Source organism: Lathyrus oleraceus, chromosome 4 (assembly GCF_024323335.1).
Source record: "Lathyrus oleraceus cultivar Zhongwan6 chromosome 4, CAAS_Psat_ZW6_1.0, whole genome shotgun sequence".
In the NCBI taxonomy this organism is placed as follows: Eukaryota; Viridiplantae; Streptophyta; class Magnoliopsida; order Fabales; family Fabaceae; genus Lathyrus; species Lathyrus oleraceus.
Window position 1 is genome coordinate 146,374,308 of NC_066582.1, and position 25,154 is coordinate 146,399,461.

General features: G+C 36.5%; 1 protein-coding gene and 1 pseudogene across 1 annotated transcript; both read left to right on the plus strand.

Annotated features, from left to right (window-relative positions):
• Positions 1-462: 462 nt before the first annotated feature.
• On the plus strand, positions 463-875 carry LOC127136441 (uncharacterized; annotated as a pseudogene).
• Positions 876-10,371: 9,496 nt separating this feature from the next.
• LOC127136442 (uncharacterized) lies at positions 10,372-11,478 on the plus strand. Its single transcript, XM_051062997.1, has 3 exons — positions 10,372-10,457; positions 10,791-11,256; positions 11,473-11,478. The coding sequence occupies exons 1-3, from the start codon at positions 10,372-10,374 to the stop codon at positions 11,476-11,478; spliced, it is 558 nt and encodes a 185-aa protein (XP_050918954.1).
• Positions 11,479-25,154: the final 13,676 nt, after the last annotated feature.

The window sequence follows — 25,154 nt, forward strand, 5'->3', positions numbered from 1 at the left end:
TCTTCATATAAAGTAGAAACGTTAACCTTTACATCCAAACAGATCCAATTCATTTCTACTCACCAACAAATTGTTCTAAACCCTTCCACCTGCATCATGAAAATGCGCGAACCTCCATCCAACATGTCAACCGCCGTGCCTTTCGTTCCCTCCATATCTCCCTTCTCTTCCACCTCAAAATAGTAACACAACAACTTCCGAAGAAATCCCTTCATAACACCCTCCGTCCAAGTTTCATCCGCCGACCACCATTCAATATCATCACTTTCAAACTTAATACTCCACAACCATAATACTTCTACCATCCGCCTTCATCTTACTCGCTGTCGGAGAATGCAGCAACCACTATTGTGTCGTTGCAGTATAACGGGCATCGCATCCTCAAATCCATCGAGAAATGTCCGGAAGAGAAGACCATTGACCACCATGCCGGTATCACTTCACACACCTATGATACCAACCATGGATTCCACTATCGATTTTCGCAATCTCGATGAAGGCTTCGGCGGCAAAACCTACAAGCACAAACTTGAAAAAGCTCAAGCAATCGAGGATGCAACTATGGAAGAAATCCACGTCATGGAGATGGAGACTGACGAAACCGCCCCTCCTCCAGCGAAGAGATCTGCGCTTCCATCGAAATCAGATCCCAATAAAACATCGTTTTCGTCTTTTTCATTTGGTAAACCTACCTACGATAGAGTGATTGCTGTGAGAGTCTTCGAGAGGAACTGGAAGCAGGTGCGGCAGAGACGGTCGTCGGTGATGCAGGTTAGCAAGATGGAACGATGTTTGAAGAGAGGGAGAAAGCGAAGAGTATTAAGACGGGGTTTAAGGAGAGGATCACGAAGTTGAAAAGAGATAAGGTTGAATAATGTGGTTTCCAAAATTTCTTGTTTTCCTGCGTTTTGTGTCACAGTATTAGGATCGTTTGTTTCTTTTTTTTGTGTTTTTTATAGCCACATGTCGCCAAATGGTTGAGTAAGCATATGTCGCTTCTCTCCCTGCCATCGCTTTTTCTCTCTCATTTTAGAAATGTGTTTTGTTTTTATTATTTCTATTTCTTTCTTATTTATTATTTAAATTGATTTCTTATGATTTGTTTTTAGGTTTAGTGTCATGTGGCATGGGTCACAGGCCTATGTTTAATATGTTTGTCTTTATTTTACTCCTACACCCCTTTTTTGTTACTAGAATTTATTTTATTCAGTTATTTTGTTTGTTTATTTTGATTAGTTATCCAATCGATTTGATTTAATTGATTAATTCTATTTTAATTAATATTTGAAATGTTAGATTGTTTGCTTATAAATTTTAGTTGGTATTTTTATTGCTAACTTCTGAACATTGTAAATAGTGTATTGATGTAAAGATCATTTGATTAGTTGTTGTGTCGATTCCTTTGTGTTGCGACCTCGGAGTTAGAATTCAATTAACTCTTTAAAAATTGCTTCAACTCATAAATTGTTGCTCGACTTCTTATAGAGTGATTCCTACATGAGTCCACTCTAAGTTAGCTTATAGCTAAATTCAGTTGCTTTGGATTTCGGTTGGATTCTGATCATGTGGCTTACTCTTGGGCCTTCTTACAATGAGCTCTTTTCTTTCTGCGTGATCGCATTTACTTGTCTGCATCTCAATTACCCCCAAATCACTTCAAACCATTTTCTTAAATAAATCTGAAGAAAAAGATTACCTGGTTGAAAGGTCCAGTCATAATCTCGAATGCTATGCCCAAGTCGTAAGAGCTTGCAAGCCATAAGTGTTCGTCTTCTCTTCAAAACACTTGTAAATATTCAAACTTCTTTATTCAATAAAATTGGAAGAAAAAGATTACATGGGTGAAAGACATTTTATCTTAAGATGATGTAAAGAAATGCTTCGTCCTAAATTGTTGAGTTGAAATAAATGACATTTTTTCGAATGTTGATTTGTAAATCCATTCGATGTGTGGTATACGTCCGCTCTCATCTGTTTTGGGTAAAACAATGTTTTTTTGTCGATTAATACAATATAGATTTCGCTAAAATCAACCAACCAACAAACATTTTCTACCAAGAATTATGTAAGCCTTGAGTTCTCTATTGCACCCAGAGATACATATGAGCAGGATTTGTAAATCTTGTCAGGCCCATTAATAAAAAACTTAGGTTTAGTCCCCTTCGTTGCAAAAAATCCAACAACATCTTCTCTTTTGTTTTGATACTATTATTCTTTCCCTCCTAATAACTTGAGAATCCTAACATTTCAAGCCAACACTAACGCGCACAACTAACCTAATGGTTCTTTTTTAGTACAACGAATGTGAGGAGTGTTAACACTTTCCCCTTGCGTAATCGACTCCCGAACCCAGATTTGGTTGCGACGATCATACTCATTGTCGTTCTTTCTTGGGGTTTATTGATATTTTCCCTTTCCTTTTTAGGAATAAATAAAGTTCGATGGTGACTCTGTTCAGTCCATCATGCGAGCGTGCGATTGCGCTTTGCTAAGTCATGTTCTCATTTTTTCGAGGTGTGACAGATGGCGACTCTGCTTGGGAATGATGATTTCCCTAAGTGAGTCAAGCCTAGTTAGGTCATTTGTGTGCCTTTGTTTGTTTACTTGTGTGACTTTTCTTTATTTCTTTTGTTATCTTTATTGTAATATTAATATCATCTATTGTATTGGTTCCATTATGCTTTGGTACTTAGATATTCTGATTTCAAACCTTGTGGGAAATACTTTTTACCCGAGTCTCGAGTAAAAACATAATATAGGACGAGGTTGAGTAGTGCGGGTCCGCGAGATGAATTTCTCGTTGGGTCAGTACGAGAACCTTACTTAGAGTAGATCCTTGGGAGAATGTCGTCGCCCGACTAGTAAGTTGTCGTAAGGTTCGATATTTTCATTAGGATCCATGACTCTGAGGACCATTTATAGAACCTTAATCCTTTAACCAACTATGAAAGATGGTTCCGTAGTGTGGGTCTGTGAGATGAATTTCTTGTTGGATCGATGCGAGAACCTCACTTAGAATAGATTCCTCGGACGAGGTTGACGCCCGACAAGTAAGTTACCGCATGCAGCAAACAATCTTGTGTATCCATGACTCTGGGAACCTTTGTAACCCTAGATCATACCCAGTGAGAACCTATTCTTGGAAAGCAATCAGATTCATCAGTACCTCAGACTTTTGAACCTGTGTATTGAAAAATAAACTAAATATACATGGCTTGCATTACATTCATTCACATTCCATCCCATCTACATCTCATCAGAATGCATGTCATTTTCCAAAAAAAAATTACAAAAAAACTCATCCATCCTTTGTCCATGATCAGCAAAGTGATTCCCGACACGCGTTTAGAACAAAGAACCACGTGTCAGGAGATGATGGACGAGCTAATGAGAAGTCAAGAAGCATTGAAAGAGGAACTCAATCTTTTGAAAAGCCAGATTGGATGGGTCTTGGAAACCCTACAAGCCTTGTTGAGAAAAGAGGATCATCCAATACATATTGCTGCAATGGAGGGAGCTACTACTCCACACCCATCCGGTGTTACCCTAAGTCAAGGACAATTCTATATGGAAACTCCTCATCTACCGGTATATTCCCTAAGGATGTCATCATCAACGTCCTCTGGCTATTCCTCCTCAAAATCACCGAAGTCAGGTTCAGAACAAAAATCAGAATCAGAATAAGGGGAACAAAGATCACAATGACCTGATTCCGGTGCCATATAGCAAGCTCTTCCCACAGCTGATCCAGAATGCTTTGGTGACCCCTCGAGGTCTCACACCTACGTCACCACACCTGCCATGGTACAATCTAAATGTAAGTGGGACATGACCTAGATTCTTACTTAGCGCTGAAAGCCTTGGTACGAGAACTGATTAACAAAAAGAGCTTAGTTTTTGAAGAAGATCACCCGAAGGTCAAATATGGATACCTTATTGGAACAATGGGGAACTCCATCGAGGAATGCAAGAGTTTTAAGTTCAAGCTGCAAAGATTGATTTACATAAGGTCACCAACACTCAAGGAGGAAGGCTCAGGTACATATATCTTGATTTCTGGGCCAGGTAATGAGAAAGGCAAAGGACCCCTGAAGCCCCTCAAGGTTTTTTACCACAAGGAAGAGTTCAGGGATGTGGCTAACGAGATATCATTGTTTCCCGATAAGAGCATTGGGATATCGCCTTGGATTTCCAATGTCATGACCCATGCCAATGAAAGCAAAGGATAAGTGAGTAGTGGATCCAAGAGGGTTGCCTCTAACGATGAGATTGAAGGAAAAGAATTTGAAGATCGTCGTGTCAATGTCAAAAAGTTTGTCGATCCCAACCTTCAAATGGATGAAAATGAGCAGTTAGCAATGCCCAAAGTACCATACCAGCAACCACTACCTTTTGGTCTTCATTACCAATAATCCTGGTTTGCTCCTCATCCAAATCAACGAGCCCAAGTCCCGAGATATAAAAATCAGCATCAAAATCAGCCTAGGCCTCGAAATAACTTGGAAAGAAGAAATGTTCCTCGTCATCCAATCCTTATGACATATAGCCAACTTCTACAACCTCTGATTCAAAACTTGTTGGTGGTTCCTAAGTATCTCAATCCGGTTCCACAACCTTATCCACCCGGATATGAGCCAAATGTGCAATGTGGATATCATGTCGAATCAGAAGGGCATTCAACTGAAGACTGCAACGCTTTCAAAGCCAAAGTATAACAGTTGATTGACAACATGTATATAGCCTTTCAAGAAGGAAGCTTGGTGGTAAATGTCAACCTATCACCCGGACAAGTGAGAAGACCTCAAGGGGTGTCTTCCGAAGTTAATGAATTAAGTTTAAAGAAGTCAATCCCCTAAAGTTGGCAATCATTTGGTTGTTTCAACATTTATTTTGTAATTTCCTTGCATGTTGATTGTTAGTTGTTTTTAAGCATTGCTATTTTCTTTGAATTGGTAAGATTAATGAAATGTTTATGCATCTTTTGAATTAACCCATTCGTATTCACTCATTTTTCATTCATGTTAAAAACAAAAAATACTTCTCTCATTCACTTTTGTTTATCAAACAATTGTGTTAACAAAGATTGGAAGGAGGAAGATGAAAATGAAACACCTTAAATTGTTGTGGTATGCTTTTGAAGAAAATCTTGCTGCTGATGTAAGGCATTGTTTCAAATCCCCAAACACGGGAGAGATAAGGAGTTAGTCCCTAGTCAACCACTTTGAGCCTTGAAGTTAGTATTTCTTTCGGAACTCAAACCCTTAATCTTAACCAGGGGCAAGGTAGTTTGTTCAATTAATCTGACTTTGCATTTAAATCGCAATAGGTAACATCCCACTTAAAGAGATCAACCATATGTTATCCTTCACACACAGCTTGAAGTGTCGAAGAAGTTGTGAAAAGCCCAATATTATAGTGGTTGTTCCTCAATAACCAATAATATGGCAGTCCAAAACATTTTCATCAAAAAAGGAAAAGCCCGCTAAGTCGAATACCACAAAACGACTTAGGCAAAACTATGGCATCCCGATGGACCGAAAGCTTCAAAGAAGCGGTCCAGGAAAAATTAAGGATAAAAATCAATCAAAAGAGGTCACCAAAATCCTCAACAAAAACAAAATAAGGTGATTGTCATTTCAAGAAAATCTCATCTTGAATTCTCATTTTCACCTTCACACCTTCGAAGTCGAATGTGTGTATCGAATTAACTGAATGTAGGAATTGGAGATCATCAAGAAGAACGAGTGGATTAAAATTAAATTTGAGCCTTATATCCTTTTGTTTAAAAAAAAGTGAACCAAGCCATATTACAACCCTTAAAAGACCTAATTGAGGCAGGGTTTATTATGAAAGCATACTACAACAAGGTCGTGTTAACCTAACTCCAAATGATTTTTGTTAATCATTTGATCGCACCAACTTGCATACCGTGAATGACTAGATCATCATTGCGTTCTTATCAGTGACTCGTTCACCGTATTTCACCGGTTCATATCAATAAATTTTGATTTCAATTTTTTGCATAAGCACTGCATTAAAATTACCATTTTTTTCAAGAACAATATTATTTGCAAGTCAGCACTTCGCATCAAAGAATTTCCAACAATGTATAATTGAGGAACTTGATAAAGTGAAAGAAGTCCAGTCAGGGGAAAATTACTTTGAGTATCATTCAATCCGAGCCAATAACCCCAAGGTTCAGTTAGCCAAGAGTAATTTGCTTCAAGACTCATACTGGGGAAAGCCACCTCAGAAGCTCATTGAGTCCAACTAGCCAAGGACAGTCAATCAGAAGTCTACTATTCCAGGTTTTGGTTAGTCAGGGTCAGATCACTGCGGTATTCAAACATTGGGCAAGCCATCTTGATATTGTCTCATGTCAAGCTGTTTCAAACTCACTTTCAAGGTGAACATTTTCAAAGACCCAACAGACTGGGGCAAGATGAGCCACAGACAGGCACCCCTTCATGCTTTCAAACAGCTCAAACAAATTCTTCCATACGTCAATAACTATTGAGTTTAAGACGAGTGCTCGAAAATTATGCTAGCACAATTCACTAGTCCTCAAAAAGGATCCCATTGGCTAAGTTGTGGTTGTCAAACTTGATAGAATTATCCTTTGACAACATCTATTACAAAATATTTGGTTGATTTCTCGGTGTTGAGGAATCATGACCTCCATAAAAAGCCTTTACAAACTCCCAGTCCACTCAAGTGTCAGCATTTTCATATCATGATCATTAGTATATCATGCATAAAAACAAATTCAAATCATGCATAGCCGAAATGTACTTCGCGCTCATTTTGCATTGACCCAGATCTTGTTGTTGATCTTATATCCTTTGACCTCTAATTCTAGTTATTCTTTGGTGCCCTTAAACCATCATCTGATTTTTGTAGTCATTTTCAAGTCCAACTCAGTTGACACCTATCAAAAAAAAATTGTCCATGAGGTTCAATTCCTTTTGGGATTTTCTGATGAATTTTCGGATTACTCCTTTGTTTATTGATGTATTTCCATAACTTGCCTGATGTGTTTCCAGATGTTCCCCTACCTATCTGATGTATTCTCGAATATGTTTGTCTTGTATTCTGATGTATTTCCAGAATTTCCTCGATGTATTACCAAATGTGTTTGTATTATGATGTATTTCCAAAATATCACTTGTAACTCTGATGCATTTCCAGAATTCGTTTCTTTTACTCTCCGATGAATTCCTGGACATGTCATTTTTGTTCCGACACACTTCCAGAACCTCTATATCATTCCCTGGCATTATTTCAAAACTCATTGGTGTCTCCTAATATTCAGTTGTTACTAGGAATTATTCCAAGCTCAGTGGTTACTAGAACTTATTTTAAACCCAATTGTCGTTGGCATCACTGTCACTCTGCTTGTAAATACAATCGTAATTGGTATCTGAAGTTTGGTTTTCGCCAACATCATTTCAAGTCCAGTTGTTGCTGGCAAACTCTGTTGTAGCCGGTACTTATTTTTCTAATGACTTCCATCAAATCCAATTGTTGTTGGCAAAATCCGTTAAAAGCTGGTTGTAATCCATTGATTACGGTCAAAATCCAATTGTTGTTGGCAAAATCCGTTAAAAGATGGTTGTAATCCATTGCTTACGGTCAAAGTCCAATTATTGTTGGCAAAATCCGTTAAAAGATGGTTGTAATCCATTGCTTATGGTCAAAGTCCAATTATTGTTGGCACGTACAAAGAGTTTGATTACCCTGTCTTTCCTTATGGTTCCGTGAAAGTAATGTATGACTCATCATCTTGAGGAATTCCCAAGAGCTTGAAGGTTTTTCGTGTTAGAAAACTCCAATGATATTGGTTTTGTTAGATTTCTTTGTAAAGAATCATTGTAGGCTTTTGCTTGGATGATCTACTTATAAGAAGACGCCCATTTATCTTTGTTTTTCATAAATTCCCTATTAGGAATCTCCAAAATATTTGATCGGATGAATTTCTTGTGAGAAATCTCCAGAACTGTCAGATGTACTCTAAAGTGTTAGGTCATGTATGAACCTATTGATGAAACTTGCTTTATATGTTTTCCAATATTGTCAGGTCATGTATGAACCTGTTGTTGAACTTTTCTTTGGGTTTTCTAGTGTTTTTAGGTCACGTATGAACCTGTTGTTTGACCCTCTGTGAAACCTCCATAATTGTCAGGTCATGCATGAACCTATGGATATACTTTCTTTGAATTTTCTAGTGTCTTCAGGTCATGCATGAACATGTTGATAAAACTCCCTTTGATTTTTCCAAGTATTGGCAGGTCATGTATGAACCTATGAGTGAAATTTTCTTTGAATATACTAATGTTGAGGTCATGTATGAACCTATTGATTAAAGTTTCCTTGATTTTCTAGTATTGTCATGTCATGTCTGAACCTGTTGTTGAAACAATTTGAATTTTCCAATATTGTCAGGTTATGTATGAGCCTGTTGATGGAACTTTATTTTATGTTTCTAGTATTGTCAGGTCATGTTTGAACCTGTTGATGGACCTTTTGATATCCCTCAGAATTGTCAGGTCATGTTTGAACCTGTTATTCAAACTCTTTGAATACTCTAATGGTCAGGTCATGCATGAACCTATTGATGAAATTCTTTGATTTTTTCGAGTGTTGTCAGGTCATGTATGAACCAGTTGACTAAATTGTCCTTGATATTCAGGCTATCATCAGATCATGTATGAATCTATCGTTCAAACCTTCTTTGTATTTTCCCTAATGCTGTCAGGTCATGTACGAACCTGTTGTTAAAATCTCTTTGCATATTCCCCGATTGTCCTTCCTCTAGCAGGATTGTTATCCCTAACAAGTTTTCACCTTCTTTTTTGTTTCCTGTGGATCACCGTTATAACATGTCTCTATCATTCCCCACAAGTCCATTTGTCATTCTTCATCCATCACAAAAGTTAGGGTTCATCTCATCTCATATCCCTAGCAAATCAAAATAAAAAGTTTCTTTATGCATTTATAGCATTTCATATTATCTGCATTTAGGGACAAAATTAAGGTCTTTTTAGTATTTAACTATCTCCCACCATTATCATATGAAGATTAACATTCTTCATATTCTCTGGTTGAAGATACTTAAATAGGGGCAACTATCATACCCCAAATTTGCCCCTTATTCAGTAAATCGATACACTCATCATAAGTTTCACATCATCTGCACATCATAGCATGCATTTCATATTGTATAATGCCTAAAATGTCAACCAGAATAAATTTTCGGATTGATAGACAGACCGGTCGAACTGATCCTCAAATGTACGTAAAGTTAGCGGGCTAAAATTTTCAAGATCGATCTTGCAGACGTCAATTTCATTAATCTACGGTTCTCGTAGTTTAACCTGGCATGCTCGTTTTAATTTTTTGAATATTTTTTCGGTCGTATTTCGGTCAGTCTGAGCCTTTTAATCGGTCAAATTTTCTTTCAAAATTGGTTCAAGCGCTGTATATTTCTGAGAGATTTATTCCGTGTTGATCATTTTAGTGTATTCATTTTAATTTTTCGAGCATTTTTGTATCCAATTTTTATTAATTTCAAACCATTTTATTTTAGATTTTTTTTTTATCAAAATGTTGAAAAAATATAAATAGAAAAGATAAAACAATTTATTTGTTTTATTTACTTTTATTTGAAAAATACTAATTTTATTTCATCTTTTAGTTGTAAACCATTTTTTATCATTTAAGTGTTAATGGGGGTATTTTGGAACTTTTAGCATAAGAACCCTAGTGTGTGTGTGTGTGTATATATATATATATATATATATATATATATATATATATATATATATATATATATATATATATATATATATATATATATATATATATATATATATATATATATATATATATATATATATATATATATATATATTAGCTAAGCATTGCATGGAAAAGGAAAATCGAGACCAGTAACACTGAGAGCGGTGCCCCCATCCCCACATTGGCTCTAACTCTCATTTTCAACAATCAGTAGAAAAGAATAAAATTGATTTGCCCTTCAAAAAGCTCAAACTATCTTACCATCACTTCTCATCTCACATACCATTCACCCTTATAAACCACCATGAAAAAAACATTTTTCTAATAACCATAAAACAATGCCTAAGAATCTCTCACTCTCAGTTTGCCAGTGAAAAGTTTATCACTCTTCTTTCAAGACCTCATCTTATATTCAAAACACACAAAAAATAAAAAAGGAATGGACTTCTATTTTTGTTCAGTAGAAACGTTATCATCTTCTTCATATAAAGTAGAAACGTTAAACTTTACATCTAAACAAACCAATTCATTTATACTCACCAACAAATTGTTCTAAACCATTCCACCTGCACCATGAAAATGCATGAACCTCCATCCAACATGTCAACCGCCGTGCCTTTCGTTCCCTCCATATCTCCCTTCTCTTCCACCTCAAAACAGTAACACAACAACTTCCGAAGAAATCCCTTCATAACACCCTCCGTCCAAGTTTCATCCTCCGACCACCATTCACTATCATAACTTTCAAACTTAATACTCCACAACCACAATACTTCCACCGTCTGCCTTCATCTTACTCGTTGTCGGAGAATACAGCAACCACTATTGTGTCGCTGCAGCATAGCGGGCATCGCATCCTCAAATCCATCGAGAAATGTCCGGAAGAGCAGACCATTGACCACCATACTGGTATCACTTCACACACCTATGATACCAACCATGGCTTCGACTATCGATTTTCATAATCTCGATGAAGCGCAAACGTGAACAAGCTCAAGCAAGGATGCAAATATGGAAGAAATCCACGTCATGGAGATGGAGACTGACGAAACTGCCTCTCCTCCAGGGAAGAGATCTGTGTTTCCATCAGAATCAGATCCCAATAAACTGTCGCTTTCGTCTTTTTCATTTGGTAAACCTACCTACGACAGAGTGATTGTTGGGAGAGTCTTCGGGAGGAACTGGAAGCAGGTGTGGCAGAGACGGTCGTCGGCGATGCAAGTTAGCAAGAAGGGAATGACGTTTGAGGAGAGGGCGAGAGCGAAGAGTATTAAGACGGGGTTTAATGAGAGGGCGAGAGCGAAGAGTATTAAGACGGGGTTTAAGGAGAGGATGACGGAGTTGAAAGAAGAGATAAGGTTGAATAAGGTTGAGAAGAGGAAGAAGAAAGAGGTGAGTGAGAGACGTGGTTTCCAAAATTTCTTGTTTTCCTGCGTTTTGTGTCACAGTATTAGGACCGTTTGTTTCTTTTTTTGTGTGTTTTTGATAGCCACGTGTCGCCAAATGGTTGGAGATTTTTGAATTTTAAAAAATGATGAGAGTAAGAGTTAGCATATGTCGCTTCTCTCCCTGCCATCGCTTTTTCTCTCTCATTTTAGAAATGTGTTTTGTTTTTATTATTTCTATTCCTTTCTTATTTATTATTCAAATTTATTTCTTATGATTTACTTTTAGGTTTAAAGTCATGTGGCATGGGCCATAGGCCCATGTTTAATATGTTTGTCTTTATTTTACTCCTACACCCCTTTTTTTGTTACTAGTAGTTCTTTTATTCAGTTATTTTGTTTGTTTATTTTGATTAATTATCCAGTCAATTTGATTTAATTGATTAATTGTCTTTTAATTAATATTTGAAATGTTAGATTCTTTTCTTATAAATTTTAGCTGGTATTTTTATTGCTAACTTTTGAACATTGTAAATAGTGTATTGATGTAAAGATCATTTGATTAGTTGTTGTGTCGATTCCTTTGCGTTGCGACCTCAGAGTTAGAATTCAATTAACTTTTCGAAAATGGATTCATCTCATAAATTGTTGCTCGACTTCTTATAGAGTGATTCCTACATGAATCCACTCTAAGTTAGCTTATAGCTAAATTCACTTGCTTTGGATTTCGGTTGGATTTTGATCATGTGGCTTACTCTTGGGCCTTCTTACAATGAGCTCTTTTCTTTTTGTGTGCTCGCATTACTTGTCTGCATTTCAATTATCCCCAAATCACTTCAAACCATTTTCTTAAATAAATCTGAAGAAAAAGATTACCTGGGTGAATGGTCCAGTCGTAATCTCGAATGCTAGGCCCAAGTTGTAAGAGCTTGCAAGCCATAAGTGTTCGTCTTCTCTTCAAAACACTTGTAAATATTCAAACTTCTTTATTCAATAAAATTGGAAGAAAAAGATTACATGGGTGAAAGGTCCAGTTGTAATCCCGAGTATTAGACACAAGTTGTAAGAACTTGCAAGTCATAAATACTCGTCTTTCCAACCCAAATACATCCAACCAATCAAACTCTTTTTTCACCGCCGTGCGATTGATCTTTAAAACCTTTTCATGAACGAAAGACATCTTGCCTTAAGATGATGTAAAGCAATGCTTCATCCATAATTGTTGAGTTGAGATGAATGACGTTTTTCCGAATGTTGATTTGTAAATCCGTTCGATGTGGGGGTATACGTCAGCTCCTCATATGTTTTGGGTAAAACAATGTTTTTTCGTCGATTAATACAATATAGTTTTTGCTAAAATCGAACAACAAACAAATATTTTCTACCAAGAACTATGTAGGCCTTGAGTTCTCTTTTGCACCCGGAGATACGTAGGAGCAGGATTTGCAAATCTTGTCAGGCCCATTACAAAAAACTTAGGTTTAGTCTCCTTCATTGTATAAAATCCAAAAACATCTTCTCTTTTGTTTTGATACTATTATTATTTCCTTCCTAATAACTTGAGAAGCCTAATATTTCAAGCTAACACTAACACGTACAACTAACCTAATAGTTCTCGTTGAGTACAACGGACGTGAGGGGTGCTAATACTTTCACCTTGCGTAATCGACTCCCGAACCCAGATTTGGTTGCGACGACCATAATAATTGTCGTTCTTTCTTGGGGTTTATCGATATTTTCCCTTTCCTTTTTAGGAATAAAAAATTCGGTGGCGACTCTGATCAGTCCATCATGCGAGCGTGCGATTGCGCTTCGCTAAGTCGTGTTCTCATTTTTTCGAGCTGCGATAATTTTGAAGGTGTAAGTTTTGTTAGAATTGGTAATTCAACTTTGTCTTGTTTTATATTAAACTTTAAAATCGTGGTTGTAGACCATTATTCATATTGGTGATTATAAGGTAACACTACTTGTGTAATTGATCAGTTATTAAATACATTTTAGTTTGTTCATTTGGTTTAATTTGATTATCCATCTAAATTATGTTGTGATTTGTTTAAGTATCTTTATGTTAATTTTAAGATAAATTTGCTTCCGTCATGCAAAATCAATTTTATTTTAGAAACTATGATTAAAAGTTTTTCAAACTATTTTTCAAAGTTTTTTTTTTGGGACGTCAATTCACCCCCCCCCCCCCTAGACCGTTTATTATCCATATTCTCACCCAATAAGATGGAGACGTATTATTCGGCCTTTAAGGGCATACAAATGGAAAATAGAAATCTAGAAATATCCCAACAAAGAGCAAAAAAACCAAATATCCAACCCACTCAGGGGTAATCACAACATCAAAAAGAAACTCCCACACAATGGAAAAAATATCGTAGCCAAAATCCTGCCATACAAATGACATACAAGATCATTTAATCAAAGGAACCAAAAAACTCCATCATCAACCATACTTTATTGAGAGTCATCGTCACTAGAATCAGTCTCATATTCCAAACCTTCTCCTGCTTCAATGCTAACTTGTTCTTCATTTTCACTTAATGTTCCAACAACTTTCTGAATATTTTGTCCTGCTGCTTAAGAAGTGCATGCCACAGGATCCCTGGGGTTCACCATTTGGATAAGACCATCAATCACACTTTTTTGGTGGTCGAAGTAGAAATCATTTCCTGCAAGGCTTTGGACTCCTGCATAAGAACATTAAGAATGTGGTCTCTAAAATCCCCAGACACAAGTGACTTTAGGAATTTTATCACCTGTAGACAGAACTGATTCACCAAAATTCAGCAGATTGGGGAGAACGATGCTTGGGACATGTTTCCCAGTAAAAAGTATGTAAGTAAAATTTAGAGGATTCAGAGGAATTCCAACAACTTTATCACTGGTCAAAATATCATGCTTTTTCTTAATCATAATGCAACAAATCAAACATGGAAAGGCAATGGAAAGCTTAATGACAAAGACTTATCTTGTTTCAATGCTTGTTTAAATGCATACTCTCTGAAATCAAAAGTTGTTGTAGATTTTATTAGGTAAAGAAGACTAGCAAAAACTGGAGTTACACCAGATCCATGGTTAGTAGGAGCCTAGTTAGCAACCCCTATTTTGTAGAAAATGGCGTACTTCACAATCAAGTTGGTTGTAGGGAGCAGACCCTTGGACAGTCAGTCATCATGAATATTCTAAGTTATCTCATGTACTATTGTCTTCATAGAGGGAAGCCAATCAGTATTTATGAGTCTCCCTCTACCCAGATACTCATTTATAATGGTTCGAGAGAATCCATAATAGTGTCCACACACATGGACCTTTATCAAGTTTGCACTACTTGCATCATTGAAACCCTTTAGAAGTTTTATAAGAAATTACTTCGCAAGCCTAGGGTAAAGTGGACCAATATCAACCATATTTTTTTTGACATGTGTGTCATCCTATCACTCCATAATTTTAGAACATTTTAGGGCATCTTTTGACAGCTCTCTTTCTAGTCCAATATGCCTGTGGAAGACATACTTCCACTTTAAGACACTTTCTCTGAGTGAAAAGAGACATTATCTAAGGGCACCACATATTCATTATTTGGTAGTTTCTTTCTTCCAACAACCTTTTTTATCTTCTTATCAACTGGGACCAACATGACATCAGGATTGTTAGTGACATCCTATTCAACAAGCTCCCTTTAATGGACTTTCTTTCTCTTCAAAACAGTGTTTTCCTTGATGGAAGACTTCTTAGTAGCACACATACACACACACACACACATACACACACACACACACACACACACACACACACACACACACACTAAAACAAGTTTTTAAGCCTCTATTTCTTAAGAAAATATCTCTAAAAATGTTTTGTAGTCGTGCCTGTTGATTCATGAACTATAAGAAAGTTTTGGACAAATTTTTATATTGTCTAATCGATTGACACTCATGCCCAATCAATTGGGTTAGTGAAAAATCCGCCCTTAAACGATTATGACAACCTCTTAATGAAGGACAGTGTATTTGTATCATTTATTTCATTTTCAAACATTTATAGACGTTTATTTTTTGGGCTTCCAATCGATTGGGGAAGAAGCCAATCGATTAGCACATCAATTTTAGCCGATGGAAATTTCCTTTTGTGTGTCAACCTCTAACCTATAAATAGAAGCCTCTACCTTCACATTTTACAATCCATAAATACGGGTCTCCTCTCTCACTCCTTACACTCTATCTAAAATATTTTCTACTTTCTCTCACTTAAATTTAGTTGTAGCGCTTCGAGAAAGTATTTGTGTTTTGTGAGGAAGTTTGTATTCTAGAAAAGGAATTATTGTAAGTTTATTAAGGAGTATTTTTTTTTTGGTTGAATAATTTATCCCTAAGGTAGTGTTTGTTTGGTTTCAAAATCTAAAACCAATAAAAGCTTTGTTTGGGGATTTAGGTTCTTAAGTCGTTGTTTCGGTTCGTAAGCTCAATCTAGTTAAAAGCATACTTTAGTTCGAGATCAGCTCATTTTAAAATATTAACTTGGTTAAAGGTTATCCTGGTTAAAATCTCATTTCAGTTCGTAAGTTCATCCCTATCAAAAGCTTTCTTTGGTTCAAGATAAGATTGGTTTAAAATTTTGGTTTGTGATTTCATCCTGGTTAAATGCTCATCTTTGTTCGAGATAAGTCCGTAGAAAATCTAGGTTTAACTTGAGGACTAACCGCTTCAAGTTGTTGTTTAGAAAGAAGACTAACCACTCCAATCCACTTCTTGGAAGGAAGATTAACCATTTCTCTTCGTTGTTCGTTGTTTGGTTGGAAGTAAGCATGAAACTTCATTTTCCCCTATATAAAAGGGTTAAAGAGTTTAACCTACTCAAATCTCTTAAGCATTACTGAATACTCTCAAGATCAATTCTTGGGGACAAGATTATGTCTTCTTGACTGAACCTGTATAAATATCTAGTGTCATTTCTCTTACCCTGAACTCTTTATTTTTCCGCATATTCAATTCTAGTTCTTATTTATTAAAAAAAAATTAAAAATGGTTTTAAACTTTGAAAATAATAATGAAATGTTTTCAAACTATCATTTCTATAAAACCCACAATTCACCCCTCTTGTGTATGGAGACACATGTCCAACAATATTTTCATAAGAATAATTTTCTTCAGTCTGTGAAATGTCATATATGTTGTTCTCGACTTTCTTATTGCTATCATCCTGGCTTGCATCAAGTTCTTTCTCACTAGAAAGTTCCTCTTCTATCACAATTGAGTCAAGATGTTTTCTAAATCTTGAATGTCCTTACAAATGGTACTTGGATCAATATCAATAGAGGGATCATTCAAAGGTTTTTATAGAAGATCTCTATTACTTAGAAGCTTATAAATGTTATTTTCACTAGGTGGGTTATCACATACATTAAGAGTTTCAATGGTTTTAGTAATATTGTTTGATTCATCAGCTACATCATCTCTTAGTTCTAGGTTTAAGAAGCATTTCTCTAGGGATGGACACATTAGCGGGTACAAAAGATTTAGGGGGTTCAGAGACTTTATAGAATTAACTTTGTATTTGACATGAAAAACCACTTTAGGAGGAGCAATATATAAGACATCTATTAACGGTTTTGTTGAGTCTTTTGCTTGAAGGTTAGTGGACTCTTTGATTCTTTTGGGTGCCTTTGTAGAAGTTTCTTAAGCTTTCCTGATTAGATCAACCATTGTGAGAGGGATAAAATCACCAATTTTCTTGAGTTTCTTCTTCTTAAGTTCCTTCAAACATTTGATGGGGCAAAGACCTCTGACCTGACCATCAGTCATTCCTCCAATCATAATGCCTTTCATCTTTACTCCATGAACATAAACGACTGCTTTATCATCTTTGAATGACTTCTTTACCTTCTTCATATTTTTATTTTCCTTTCCATAAGTATTAGTACCTTGGCGCGTTCCAACCATGTTTGTAGAAAATTTGGGTTAAATACAAATAGTTAGAGAGAGAGAGAGAGAGTAGTTTCAGAGAAAATAAAAAATTGAGTGAATTGGGAGAAACACGAAATAAAAAAGTAAATGATAAATAAGATATTTTGAAATGAAACGGTTTAGGTATTCTATTGGTCCTGACAAGATTCTTTATACAATTCTTGGAATCTTTATGCACCGGACAAAGGCTCAAATGATTACAGCCCAAACCAACTCATATCCACTCCACTCGACCCAAAGTATAAAAGTCCTCTCACACAGAAAGCCAGGTATACTTTTTGATCTCCGTTTTTTACTACAACCATCTCGAATATTAAACTGACATGGGCGTTGGAGTGCTAACCTTGCAGGTCCACCATGCTCTGATGCATTAGAGATTAACACCACCGGTTCAAGATTCTTCATAGCCTACTTCAATAATTTCTAGTTCCAAAATAGAACAATGGTTATGTCTGTGAGAAACAACTTCTAATTCTCGCAAAAAATCCACGAAGTAAATAAAGCGAATGATCATAGATCCAAATTCTGAAATGTATGAGACTTATCGGAGAATAGAGGTAGTCACTTAAAATATTCTATCAAAGGTTCCTGATCAACCTTCTAATCACACATCATTTAAATTATCCACCATTGACACAACCTTTGTCGTAACCACTTCTGGTGTAGATTTATGACTGACGTACCTCATCCAAGAGGCGAAGAACCTCTGAGCGGCAAACAAAGGTTATATGACACCAGAATCACTAAATTACGAAGAGGTAAACCAAACTCCAGACACATAATTATCAGTAGTTACCATCGGAAATCGCAAGGTACACCATCACAACGTGGAGTACAAGATACTTTGATTTTTATTCTATCATACCTTATTGTCACCACTGAGATCCAGAAAGCTCGCATAATCGATGGCAATCCTTTGGCTAAAATTCATATTCCTACCAGCTGACGGATTCTGGACCAAAGTTGGAAATACAAGCGCACAAAGATGTTCAAAGGAAAAAGAAGTTCCACATATTGCAAATAAAAACCCGTCGATTGTCACGACACTTTCTACCATCGACCAAAATCCTTATGAGACACCTCATAGATGAAAGATTTTGAGCATCAATTTCCAATAAGAGAGAATTAGACTAGAATGTCTTCACCGACCAGATCTAGATGCACATGGTAATGGAGATCCCGTGGTCTTCAGTAATTCTGCAGCTTACTTTATGAGGAGCTCATGAATGACTAACTCCTATCGAAAAAACCTTTTATCAACACTCTTATCTTACCTACTTCTTAATTTTTCCAACCGACAAAGAGACAATTGGTGAAAGAAAGAAACCAGGTCCAATTAATAGAAAACAATGAAAGTTTAGCAAAGGATTTCTTAAGAAATATCATTTTCATTCACCGAAGGTCTCAGCATGATCAAAATCCAATCATGCGCCAATGACTAGACTCTCATTCCTCTCATAGACGCGCTCTCGACCATACTTAGAAGGACCGTGAAGAGAGTCTACCTTGAAGCAAGAAAGAGAAAAATATTGCAGTCATGTTGTTCAAAAGATGTAGCATCAGACTATCTCTAGGGAAAATATCATGGTGTCATACCCTAAGATTCCACCATCATTCGTATCATTTGCATGACATCTAGCATTTTTGCACTACTAACCTATTGAAAATACAAAAAGATTTTCTACTTTGTTTGTCTTAAGCTAGGGTTTTGCACCAAGAGCTTTCAGAGATTGATCAATCAAGACTTGGCATGAGTTTTAACATTTCAAACTCCTCATTCTTACCAAGTAATCAAGTGACTTCCATCAATAAGAATCGATTTCAAGATCATTCCATCTCAAGTTCATCAAGCCACAATTCATCTGACACTCAAAATTAGGGTTTTGGTCAAAGTCAGCTTGATGTTGGCTCTTTGACCAAACCCACTCATACAATTCATATGTCTCAAGAGGTTAGGTTCATAAGCAGATGAAAGTTTGAACACAACTGATGAAAAAGTCAACAAATGCGTAAAGTCAAAGTTTGACTTTTAAGATTTTTGGTCAACTATGGACTTTTCAAGTCAAGGATTATGAAAATATGATCATTGAAGTCATTTGATCAAGTTTAGTCAAGAAAATCAAGGTTACTTGCAAAAAGGGCAAAGATGGAGAATTTGAAATTTTTACTAAGTCCCTAAAAAAACATGTCCAAGTACCCAACTTTCCAAGGCCATAACTTATGATCCAAGCCACCATTTTCTTTGCTCCAACGATCAGATTAAAGACCTTGCTTCATACTTCAACTTTGTCCTAGGTGATAAATCCTCAAAACATGCACGAATAAGGAGATATGGGGTCATGAAGTGGATGATTCATTTGTTTGTCAAGTGGTAAAACACTTGGTGAAATTTTCAGCATGCTGACCTAGTCAAGTGACCAACTTTATGCCAGTTTTTCACCCAGATCCCAACTGATTCAAGAAAAGTGATCAACTTGAAAGTTGTATATCATGATTCCATCTTTCCAAAATGTCTAAGATCAATAAATTCCCATGCCCGAGCTAAGAGAATCGTATTTGGGAAGACAACCTCATGGAATGGTTCATAAGTCAAATTCTAAGCCAAAGTACACTACAAGTTCAAACAAATCCACAAATACATGTACTTCTTGCTTCTAAATCTCACTCTAATCAGAAGATCACACACACTTTTGAACCATTATTCAAGCAACCAAGCCATTACACAATGAATCATTCCATTTTTGGCATAAAGGTTACACTTCCATTTGTGTAAAGTGGCTTTAACCCAACATTAAGTACCATTGAGCTCCCAAATGGCTTTGGCTCTGATACATGCCAACTCTAAACATCAATTCCACTCCTACACTTCAGACAGAGCTCAATAAAACACTCCAAGCCCCCATGTTTTTGCCATGCTTCCTACTTGGTATTTTGTGCAAGAACCAACCAAGCAAGCAAACCAGTACAAGTCTTAATTATTTTATAATATTTGAGGCTTCTTGAACCCTCAAGGATCCCTATAAATAGAGAACAAAGCCTCATCTATCCACACACCAAGCTTTCTAAGGAAAACTCCATTCTTGAGAGCTTTTCAACCTTAACCTCCATTCTCTCATTTGGCTTGTGCATTCTGCAAACCAAAGGTTCCAATCATCTTCTGGAAACTCATAAGCATTAGGAGAGGCATCAAATAGTAGCTGGAAGTAGTGTTGAAGAGGCATTGGACCTTGCTCCAATAGGTATATTCTTGCACTTTGAAACTCATCATACATATGTCATTTCATTTTGATTTCTGAAGCAAATATGTAGCATTTATTGTGTTAAGAAGGATCATTAGCTTACATGTCATTTATATTGTTGTTTATGTGAAATTATGTCGCATGAAACCTAAAGTTTCAGTTCTAGTTTTTGCCTTCGTGCATCTCCATCTTTGAGTATTAGCCAAAACCTATGGTACCATTGTGTTCATTGCATTTTTCTATGCGATTTTGATCTTTATTTCATGAAAAATGGTTGAGAAATGAGAGAGATATGATTGATGGAAGATTGGAAAAATAGTGGGAAAAAGAAAACGAAAATGAGAGAGAGAGGTTGAAGATGATGCTGAGTTGGCATTGGAAAAAGTCCATGGAACCCCAAAGACGTGGGTTCGAACCTGGCCAGCATAATGTTTATTTTTTCTCACTTGTTAAATGTTCAATTTTCTTCATAACTTCAAAAACCCATAACTTCATGATCCCTTAACCTTTTTGACCCATTCTTTTTGCCATGTGTTCATAAGAATGTCTATTTTATGATGATACCAAAAAAATCCAAAAAATAGTATTTATTTTACCATTTTTTATTGGATAGAAAACATGTGTTTTTTAGGTGTTTTTAAGGATCCTAATCAATCTCTTTGGTTTATCTTTTGTTTTACCTTGTTGCTGAATGTTTGTATGATCATAGCACACTCTTTCAAGTGTTGATTGTTGTTGTACTTAACATGTTTAAACTTGATTATTTTCATATCATGTCTAAATTGATTCACCTTAAAAACATGTTTGAATGAATGGTTAGGAGATGATTAGGGTTTCCACTTGCTTGTTTCTTATTCATGCCATGATTAGGGTTTAGGTCTAAACTTGTCCTTAACGTGCTCTTGCCTCTTATTTAACTTGTATGCATAGTGATCCATTTAAGGTTTTACTTTGTCCATACCATGTTCATATGATTCATGTTTTGAATATCCTTCTCTCGTCGCAACTTGACTTGACAACAAATATCTTGATTATGATACTTATCTTATGTGGTTTGATACCCTTGTGTTGAGTAATGTACACTTGTTTAAATCATGTCTTATAATTCTATCCCAATTTGTGATGTTATATCCATATCTTGTAATTGTTTATCACTTCATCCAAGTGTTTCCTTTATAAACTCCCATGATGATTGAATACGTATCTCATACATGTTCATGTGCTATCTTTTGTGGTGTTATGTAAACCTTTGTCATGTCTTGTTTATGATCATCATACTTCAAAAAACATGTAAGTAGCTTGTTCATGGCTTACCAATTTATGTATCTTTATTTACCTAAATCCAAAGGAAAGGATCTTATGTTGACTTCTTAGTCATATATTGTCTGTTTGTTTGTTGATTTTATTTGCCCATTCATGCATTAACCCTACCCCCTTTTCAAACTAAAACACCCATTCAAACCTTGACTTACCTTTAGTCAATGGATCTTTCAACTACACTTGAAAATGCTTTAGTACACATGAAGCATTTCAAACACAACCTTCGACTTACTTTTAGTCAATGGATCTTTCAATTACAAATGCTTTAGTACACATGAAGCATATCAAATCAAATTTTGACTTACCTTTAGTCAAGTAACACTTTCCAAAAACATTTTTTTAGCCCTTTTATTATCCCATAAAAAAAATGCAAACAACTCTTAAAAACATAGATAAAATCAAAAGGTTCCTGTAGAGTACTAAAGATGTTTAGGGTGTTAATACCTTTCCTTTGCATAACCAAGCCCCGTACCTTTAGAATCTCCCCCCTTTTGCTTAGCTTAAGTTTAATCTTCTAGCTTTGCATATACATATTGGGTTTATTTTTTAATCTTTTCCCCTTCCCTTGGATAAATTAAAGTTCGGTGGTGATATTTTGATTCATGAGTCAAGTCTAATCAATAGCTTGGTCTCCGATTCTTCATCGCGACACATGGCAACAGAGTGTCCTTAGTCATCAATAAGCAGTGTACCCATTAGTTCCAATTGTACCACAATGTTACTGCTCATAGATCAAGAACTCTCAGACGAATTTCAAGCAGACCATCGTTCCATCGAGCCTACAATGAAAAGTCCATCTTTGTTGACACCATAATTGACCAAAGGAATAAAGAATCAAAGGAGGACATCATATCCTTACTACTCCTTCTATTATTTAAATTCTCTTTAAATCTGTTACATGATTATGCTAATTGATATACTAATTGTTAAGTGTTGCTTCCAGGAAATATATTGTAAGTTCCGTGCAGGATGGAGTTAGTATCTCTTTGAAGATAAACTTCATGATTAAGGAGAACTTTTCTCAATGTAGCTGGGGGGCCGTCCTTCAGATCTAACTAATCCAAGAGTGTTAGGTGGTGGAGCCTAGAGACGTCCACCTTGATCTGAGTTATACCTCGGGCATAAGATTGATTATCTGTGACAAAGAGCGCAGTACAAAGATATGCTCACGTCTCTCCAGACCCAAGCACCATTGGAGGGAGTACAAGCAAACACACACTAAAACCCTGAATGCTAAATACATCAAACAAATACTCACTAAATCAGTTAATGCTAACTATAACAAACAAATACACACTGAATCAATGAATGCTAAATATAACAAATAAATACACTTTGCATCAGTGAATTATAACTACATCAAACAAATAAAACTGAATCAGTGGATGCTAATTACATAGAACAAAAACAATAGTTAAACACTATAGTAAAAATCCTTTAATGTGCTAAATCACAAGTTACAACAAGTTCAAAGAAGACATAAGAACCTTTCTTCTCAGTCGAGGATAGTGAAAACGAAACTCCGATTGAGGCTATAGAGTTCAAAGAGCACACAAAGCACCCCAACTCGATAAGGCACATACTTCTCATGAAAATAAAGCAATTAGGGGTTCTCAAAACCCAAATAAGCCAACACCTTGCAGCTAATGCATAGCAGACTCGCAACCTACTAATAAAAACAGGCAATTCCCCATAGGCAAACAAAGCTAAATCTCCTACTATGCCAACAAGATTTAAATCCCAAGGATAACATGCATGTCCCAACTCAAGAGCACGACTCAACTAACTAGAAGTGTAACACGGTAATAAAAGTGAAGATATACACAAATCAAGTACATAAAGTTAAATAAATCCACAACTCACGAAGGTAAAAACATTTTTATATAAATATTGACTATCTTGGCTTAAAATCCAGGCTAATGTTATAGGGAATATATAAAAGGAAAAGAAGAAACAATCAAGCTTCAACACTCTGAGTTGAAGCGCCTAGATCAACCCTGGAAATCCCTTCTAGAGCAGCCTTGAAGGGGTCCGAATCCTTGATAAGAAAAGGGAAGACATGAGAGAATTCCCTCACCTGATCCATAACCTGATCTCGGACCCCATACATGCTTTACACAGCTTTTTGGATGGAATCATGGAACTTCTCCCAGAGAGTAGCAACCTTGTCTTCAAGAGCCTTCATAGCCTCAACATGATTATCAAATTCCCGTTGAAGATTTATCTGAATCTCCTATGCCTGGAAGTTCACCTTATTAACATCAAAAGATTCTTGATGCTTCTTTTTCTTCACCTAACAAGAGGACTCCAACTCAACAACCCAACCAGCTAGAGTTAAAGGAGAGTCATGGATCTTCACCTCCTCTTATAAATATTCGACCTGTTTGGCCCTCTCCTGAAAGTTGGCCAATTCCTTTTTGTAGGTCGAGCACTTCTTCTCTAGAGCTTCATATTTTCCCTTCCAAGTGTTCCTCTCATTGGTAGGATGGCCCAAAGTTAGGACGTCCCCTCTACCAGCAACATCCATAGAGAACAAGGAAGCATCCCGATATGTACTGAAGGTAACCTTAGAGCTTCATCGTGTTCGCCTCGGATAGGCCATAAATGAAGGATAAATCTTCCTGTCGATACAACAACAAAAACTTCTATAGAGGTGTGAGGAACACGAGATGGGAGGATATCGTACATTCTAAGGAAGGAGGTTAAAGTCCCTGAGTCATCATCCTCGGATAGGCGGGTCCGTTTAGGAGAGCCCCTAACAACTGGGAAAATCAGATCTTCTTCCGGATCCTTTTTTGCTGGGATAGGAGATTGTGGCGCATCTTCCACAGTTAAAGTAGTTGCAGTACTGGCAAGCCAGACGACCACGGGGAAGCGATATTAATCTCAATAGCTGGGGCGGGAGAAGTGGTGGTCGTGGGAGCCATGGTTATAGAAAGGGGCTTCACAACTCAACCAAGAGAGCCAGTCTTGATATCTTGGATGTTGGCGAATTTGTAGACCAAATCTAGCTTGCCCATGTTATCTTCAAGATGCAAGTGCACATACCTAAAAATAATATATTGAACTCCACCCTCGCCAAAGATCTCTCTCCTCTTTTCACTACCAACTGCACTCACGGTGGCATGAGTATCAATCTTCTTCTTCCTCACCATATAAGAAGTTACTCCATCGGGGCCAACCATTTTTCATATCTAAGACCTTGAAACTAGGAACATATGTCTTCTTTCATCGTCACCTCGTCGGGGGAAAGAGGACCCAACTTGGCGCGATATAAATGGAAATCACGATCGAAGTGAGGCCAAGACCAATACATTAGGAATCTTCTTTTATAGAAATAGTAAAATTCAGCCAGAGAATAGCATAAGGTGAGACGGGCCTCTGGAGTGATGGGTTTCACCAACATGAAACGCCTCAAGAAATTGCTCCAGTCATGAGTGAAA